Source organism: Nelusetta ayraudi, unplaced genomic scaffold (genome assembly GCF_046127955.1).
Source record: "Nelusetta ayraudi isolate G7.1 ecotype Tasmania unplaced genomic scaffold, CSIRO-AGI_Nayr_v1 ptg000008l, whole genome shotgun sequence".
NCBI lineage: Eukaryota > Metazoa > Chordata > Actinopteri > Tetraodontiformes > Monacanthidae > Nelusetta > Nelusetta ayraudi.
In genome coordinates, this window is record NW_027466058.1 from 804,468 (window position 1) to 812,129 (window position 7,662).

General features: G+C 42.7%; 1 protein-coding gene across 1 annotated transcript; it reads left to right on the forward strand.

Moving 5' to 3' along the window:
- The first annotated feature begins 11 nt into the window (after positions 1 to 11).
- Positions 12 to 7,023, forward strand: mat1a (methionine adenosyltransferase 1A). The gene is made up of 10 exons (XM_076018498.1): positions 12 to 259; positions 1,487 to 1,564; positions 1,859 to 1,981; positions 2,063 to 2,175; positions 2,807 to 2,950; positions 3,702 to 3,827; positions 3,917 to 4,009; positions 4,102 to 4,284; positions 4,384 to 4,517; positions 5,130 to 7,023. Exons 1-10 carry the CDS (start codon positions 193 to 195, stop codon positions 5,230 to 5,232), a joined length of 1,164 nt encoding a protein of 387 aa, XP_075874613.1. The 5' UTR covers positions 12 to 192; the 3' UTR covers positions 5,233 to 7,023.
- The last annotated feature ends 639 nt before the right edge of the window (positions 7,024 to 7,662 follow it).

Here is a 7,662-nt window from a genome sequence, read left to right on the forward strand (position 1 = left end):
TGCGGACTCAGACGTGGAGTTTTGTGGGCTTGTCTGTAGTGGCTGCAGCGCTGTTGTCCAGCCTCTCTTCACTTCTCTCTTAAAGAGGACTTGGAGGAATATAAAGCAGATCTCTCCGGACTGCTCCATTTGCTGGGAACCCAGGAACACTTTCTTCACAAGAGCACCCCGAGAAACACCCCATTGAGAAATATGAGTGACCTGCTGGACGATGGCTCTTTCATGTTCACGTCGGAGTCCGTTGGGGAGGGACATCCAGGTGAGTCTTCCGTTGAGGTTCACCCCCTGCGTGTGACATGGGGCCTTGACTCGATACAATGTGCGAAAGTATTTAGTGTGTGTGACGCTTTACGTTGTCAAAATTCATCATATTGGACTGCAAGAGCACAAAAAGGTTGGACCTGCGTGTGCAAAATAGATCCTCAGGCTTGTACGTTGAAGCGCGGTGGGTATTTCATTCACAGCGACATGTGTTTACAGCCTGTTACTCTCACTACTGAGCAGCGAGGGTGTGTGTGTGTGTGTGTGTGTGTGTGTGTGTGTGTGTGTGTGTGTGTGTGTGTGACAGCCAGGTGTAGGGTTTAAGAAGTGGAGAAAGTGGCCAGCGACTCAGGGGGCAGTGGTACACGTGCACTTCATTGAATTTGCACGACAGTTTTACGTGTGAGAAGGAACCCGGCGCGACAATCACAAAGGAAAAGCACAACGTTTTCACCAATTTGCACTCGTGAAGTGACTTTTAATTGGAAATAAACTTTAAAAGTTAAAGGTCACATCGCCCGGAGGATGTGACACTTTCAGAACGCCGTGGCTTCCAATCCTGCAAACCAAAAAATTTTGTATTGCAACGTTCCATTGTGCGGTTTTCAATTATCCCACGAGAATCCAGATGATCCAGTCGGGCAGGTGGCCTGGCACCGATCGTCTCCACACTGGCCCGGACAAATAAACCCGCAGATCTTGTTGGAAGCACTCGCGATGCAATCAACCTTGGAATGCGTCTTCCTATTGTGCAGTCCCGAAGCATAATGAATGATAAAAGTCAAAATGTACTCTGCCCTCCGTGCCTCCACCCTCACCCCTCCCCACCTCCTGCAGCGATCGTCCCGTAACAAACATGCCGCCTTTCAAAGTCCCCGGCGCTCAATCAATAATCAGGAAACACGGCAGCAGAGTTAAGCAGTACCTGGATGGCGAGATAATAAATAGTGTGACAAGCTGTGAATGATTTCAGATAAAAAGAAAAATCATTGATTGAAGTATTTGGGGCAGGAATTTGGGCTTAATTTGTCAGTTTCTCGCCACTGAAAGAGAAATAAGGGAGGATCGGGGGGGGGGGTGAAAAACAACAACATTTTCCTGTTTTGCAGCTCGCAAGCTCTGTTGTATCACATGTCACTTTTCTCCCTTTAAAAAGACAAAAGTCACATCTTTCAATCTTCATGCATTTAAATCCCCTGCCTCACCATCTATTGCTTCTCCACAGACAAGATCTGCGACCAGATCAGCGATGCCGTCCTGGACGCTCACCTGAAGCAGGACCCCAATGCCAAAGTGGCCTGTGGTGAGTCGACTTCTGCTGAAAACATGTTGTTGTCGTGTTGTCATGTTGCTTCTTGGTTTTTTGTTCTTCCGGGCTGCATCATCAAGAAGTTAGATGGTTGGGTGCATCTAACAAAAGGGCAGCTTTGTTTGTCGTGAGTTTTTTATTAGAAGCTCTTTGGTGACCTCATCAACCTTAGCTGACAACAGCAGTGAGATGCCGTTTTTGCAGCAGCTTTTCCACAAGTCTGAATTGTAAAAGTAGATCTTTAACATTAAAAACACGAAATATTTGTTTTTGTTTTTTTTTCCACAGAAACGGTGTGTAAGACTGGCATGGTGTTGCTCTGTGGAGAGATCACGTCTCGGGCCAACGTGGACTACCAGAAGGTGGTGAGGGACACCATCAAGCACATCGGCTACGACAACTCCGACAAAGGCAAGAAAGACGGCAGCGGCTGAAAACGGCTTGACTCGCGCTGTGGGATTTTTGTCTCTTATTACTAATTTCTTCCTACAGGTTTTGACTACAAAACTTGCAATGTGCTGGTGGCTCTGGAGCAGCAGAGTCCCGACATCGCCCAGGGCGTCCACGTTGACCGGAAAGAGGAGGACATTGGCGCCGGAGACCAGGTCAGTCTGTCGCAACGGGACGCGGTGCCTGTTGGCGCAGGGACTGGTTGACAGTGACCAAAATCAACACTCAAGATACTGAGGAAATTAAAGTCACTTTTTGAACGCTCTAATTGCATAAATGCATCCAGAAATGAGTTTTGCTGCCAAGCTGCAAACTCGTATTAGACACATTTATTCAGATGCAAGAGGTCAGACTCTTCTGGGGGTTTCCAGGATAAAACTGAGGGTTTGTTAAAATAAATAAATAAATATAGGTTTAAATGGGAAAATCCTCGTTTTTATCTTTATTTTTTATATATTGCTGTGAATAGAATTTAACGCCCTCTGTACAAATTTCCCTGTCAATGCATTGGTATGTTTTCAATATTCGAGGTCATTCAATTCAAGTAACTGTTACGTTTTCGTTCCTTGCAAATGAGAATTTAAAAATCAAGAAAATATGAGTGAGTGCCGCTGGTAAGGAGGTAATCATTGCCAAAGAAAATACCTGGAGTGACTGAAAAAAGTCACCATCATAATTAGCCAAGCACAGCAAACATATAAATGTATCTGCATAAAAACAGAAATATATAATTATCAATACAAACATAAAAAAAAATTAAGAACCCCTCTCCGTCTGCCGCCTCAGGGTCTGATGTTCGGCTATGCCACCGACGAAACGGAGGAGTGCATGCCGCTCACCATTGTCTTGGCCCACAAGCTCAACTCCAAGATGGCGGAGCTGAGGCGCGCCGGCACCATCCCCTGGCTGCGTCCCGACTCCAAAACCCAGGTGAGGGTTTGTTTCCTGAAACAACACGGCCGTTGTGAAGTAGTTTATTGTTAAAACTCTGGATCTCCTCCAGGGACTTTATTTGGGTGCCAGCAGACAAATCAGATTAGCAAGCGAGATATAAAGACAAAGCTCTCTTTGAGGAAACAATAACTTTTTTTTGGGCTCATTCATAGGCATCATAAGTCATCGGCTTTGCAGGGAATGCCAAGGCCTTTTTTTGAACTCGGGACAAAGCTCCTTTCAATAGTCACCGAAATTAATATCTAAATTGCCCAATTGGAGCTTGAACAGAGGGAACGTGGAGTACAGGTACTACCCGAAAAATTAGAATATCAAGTAAAAGTTTTTTTATTTTGGCAATTTAACATAAACGATGAAACCAACAAATTTTATTGAGCCATTACACGCAAATTGACATATCTCAAGCAGTTCCTAGTTGTAACTTTGCTGATTAAGATTTTCAGCTTATTAAAACCACAAACCCACAAACTCAGAAAATTATTATAAAATTTGAGTGTGTTTTTTAAGCTGCAAGACCTGAACAGCAAAATCCAAAGAAATAAAAACTTGAAATATATTGATTTGCATATTATTTGTTTATATAATATGTCAAATTTTAAGTTAAATTGCAGAAATACAACGACCTTTTCAGGATATTCTAATTTTCTGGGTAGTACCTGTAGAACCAAGACTTGCACCGACCGATTCTGCTGTCTCACGTGACCGTTTGACTTCTCTCGTGCCGCAGGTGACGGTGCATTACGACCAGAAGGACGGAGCCGTGATCCCCAAGAGAGTTCACACCATCGTGGTCTCCGTCCAGCACGACGACCACATTTCCCTGGAGGAACAGAAGACGGTGCTCAAGGAGAAGGTAGATTGTCAGGGAGCGACGGGAAAGGAGGCTCACACTCAGCCCATGTCTACAGAATTTTGAGTTTATTGTCTTTGGGCTGCCATCAGGTGATCAAAGCCGTGGTTCCTGCCAAGTATCTGGACGACAAGACCGTTTACCACCTCCAGCCGAGCGGCCGCTTTGTCATCGGAGGCCCCCAGGTGTGCATATCACACAGAACCCACAGTGATGGCGTTTTTTGTTTTTGTCTAGTCTTTTGTCAGATGTAGTTACCAGATTGTTCAACCCACAGGGTGATGCTGGTGTGACGGGCAGGAAGATCATCGTGGACACGTACGGAGGTTGGGGGGCTCACGGCGGTGGAGCATTCTCCGGCAAAGACTTCTCCAAAGTGGACCGTTCTGCGGCCTACGCCGCCCGCTGGGTGGCCAAGTCTCTGGTCAAAGCCAAGCTGTGCAGGAGAGTTCTGGTCCAGGTGAGGACGCGGCGCGGGCCGGAGTCGCTCTGTGTACATTAACTGCGTATGCGAGGGGAAAAAAAATGCGGCTATCTGCAACTTGTCAATGTGTTACAGGTGTCTTACGCAATCGGGGTCGCCCACCCTCTGTCCATCTCCTTGTTCACCTACGGCTCCTCGGCGAAAACAGAGCCGGAGCTGCTTCAGATTGTCAACAAGAACTTCGACCTGAGGCCCGGCGTCATCGTCAGGTGATTTTTTTTTTTTTCTTTCTTTTACTACGGTGGAAGTTGCAAAATGTGCATGCTTCTGTATTCCTGGGAATGTTACATAACCGAGCACTTGCAAAACACATTTTTGTATTTCACATTTATCACAAATTGAAATTGTTTCCACGACTGTGATTGGCTGGGCCACCAGTCTGTATGCCTTTAAAACAGTATTTTTCAACCTTTTTTGAACCACGGCACATTTTTTACATTGTGAAAAAATACAATAACACACCGACCAAAAATATTTTGATATTTTATATAAAAAGATATACAATATAATAATATATTTGTATGTATTCTGTTATATATATGTTATATATATTTTATTGTAGTATTTATAATATCATATAAAATGACACTTTTTAGCCTAATAATGACAATATCAAATCAAACTTTATTTATAAAGCACTTTTCATGCAAAAGAAAATGCAATAGAAATGCTACAGATAATGAAAACCCACCCACTTTTTCTCCTCTAATATTGTGTCTGTACTCCCTTCAAACAGGGATACCTTTATCTTCATCTACCTGCAATGTGTTCAGACTCCACTCCTACCTCTCAAATCTTATTTCCTCTCTTATCTTTTCTAGGGAACTGAACCTGAAGAGGCCCATCTACCAGGAAACTGCCTCCTATGGCCACTTCGGCCGATCAGAGTTTGCTTGGGAGGTGCCCAAAAATCTCGTCCTCTAATTTCCTCACCTGCTTTTCCTGATCGATTCAATTTGAACAAGATGGGCCTCTGCGTGGGCCACGGCTGCTGGCCGTCATGTCCACCATCAGCTGCGGCTTTGATTTTGTTTTGTTTTGTTTTACAATGAAGAACTAAATCCAAAAGGTACGGGTGAGTCAGCTTTGGGCACGTGGGAAGGTGATTCTTTGCAAGAGAGGTCGCCGCCATCTTTGGCATCTCGGCAAGGAGTCCACTTCTAGTCGGTGAAAGTTTAATTGTTGGACCTTGACAAATATATATACATATATATGTACATTGACTTGCGTAGAGTCACCTGGGAAGTTGAAAGGAGCCTCACAGCAGATGTTCTTCTGCTCGTGGAAGACGGTCGTCCTCCCTCGAAGCTCTCGGTGCTCCTTCCCACGACCACTACGATGTACAGTAACAACTTCAGTGCTTCCATACCCAACCAAATGTTTCACCTGTTACTCTCATGTAAATGTCAAATGAAATGTTAATTATTGCTCCTACCAAAGGCTTGACCCCTGAGGAAAAATCTGTCCACTGTATGGCTGTAAAGGGTCCTCTTTTCTGAGTCTTACTATCTAACCTCGTGCTTCAAGAAGACAGGCCATTTTTTAAAAAAAAGAAAAAAAAGAAAAAGAAAGAAACGATGGGGCAACACTGGTCTCTTAATACATGTTACACTCGAGTCACATGTAAATACAAGTCGCCCACTGATTGATTTTTTTTTTTAAATATATCCTTCTTCTCTGTTGTCCTTTTGGCCCAGTTTTGCTTTCGATCAGGATGCTTTTGTTGTGGCTGAGGTCCCCTAGTGGCTGATTTTTGTCATTTTTGTCTTTCTTTTTTGTCTTTTTTTATGAACCTGAGGCCTTGCCTGATTACCTGAGGGTAATATGACTTTCTTCAGAAAACAGCAATATCTGCCTCTCTGAACTAGAATGCAAAGCAAGCGAGTTGTGGAGACTAAAACAATCAGTGGACCACTGTTTTCTGCAAACTGCTGAACTAAATTCTCATTAAACATCTCTAAACTAATACATTTGGCTTCTTATGTATATTTCTAATGTCAAACTAATTTTCTGGTGGAATCTTTGCCCAAAACTTGAATTGTAGTCAGGTAACACTGTTTCACTGCCCCATTCATCCGCAGTAAAAAAGGGAGTTTGTTGAAACCTTCTCAGAGGACACCGAGGACATTTGAAGTTCGCTTGTCAGCCTGTTGCTGAGTCACAAAGCATTTCATTTGTTGTTTGTTATTTGGAACATCTCTGACGGGACTAAGGAGGTGTCCAAGTCTTCACTTTAAAGGCCCGTGTGTAACATTTATTGGGTTATAAGATGCATCAGGAAATACGTGTGGACGTACTTGGTTGTATAAAGTCACTAACACAAACGTACAAATGTGTTTTCATTTGCTAAAAATTAGAATCTATTTTTATGTAAAGACTGGATCCACCTATAAGAAGTCAGCTATACGTCAAAGACAGCTATGCATCACCGCCGAGGTCTGATTATTGATCGCTGAGGCTAAAGTGACAACAGGGACACAAATGAAATGAGAGAAAAAAAATGTACACACTGTGCCTTTAAAACAATATGGAGATTTCTGAGTTTGTCATGAATGGAACAAAAGGTCGTTCCAGCTGCAACCAACAATGTTTTTTGTAACTGAGGTTTCTCTCTTTTAAACTTTTTTGACCTGCGTCGTCATCTGTTGATTTTTGTTGCTACAAAAAACTGGATAATGTAAATAATTCAACAATAAAAGATCAAGAAAAGACCAATCTTTTGCACCCTGTCAGATTGAAATAGTACAGTATCTATACACACAAATATACAAATCACTCAACTGGGGAAAATTACAAAATGAACAAACCAACATTCCTTTTTGAACAGTTTATTTGTTGAACCTTAAGGCAAATATATACAATCATATATAACTTTCATCAAAATAGAATTTACAACCTAAACCTCTTTGGTTTTTTTGTTTTTTGTTTTTTTTTTTTATTGTCAAAACACATAAGGCACGTAGGGAGCATGTTTGCATTCGAGTGTTGAGTAACAGATGTTTGTGAAAGACGCTACTTTGTCGTAATGCTCTTATTAATTACAGATAAATGATTGCATGAACATACTATTTTCAATCAGATAATCAACCACGTCTGGTTGAGCAGCAGAAAACATTCTTACAAGCCATAACTACAAAGGAATGTCTGTTTTAAGCCTCCAATTAGCAAAACATAATCTGTTGTACTCCAGCTACACATCATCCTACAAGTGTGAAGAAGCAGTTGCTCGTGTCTTACACACATAACACATAAAAACGACGGAGCCTCACACACATAACGGGGATGCAATTAAGACGAGGGCGACAGGAGGCAGAGGCAAGCGTGGAATCGACACGATGCAGCTAAATTTGTCCT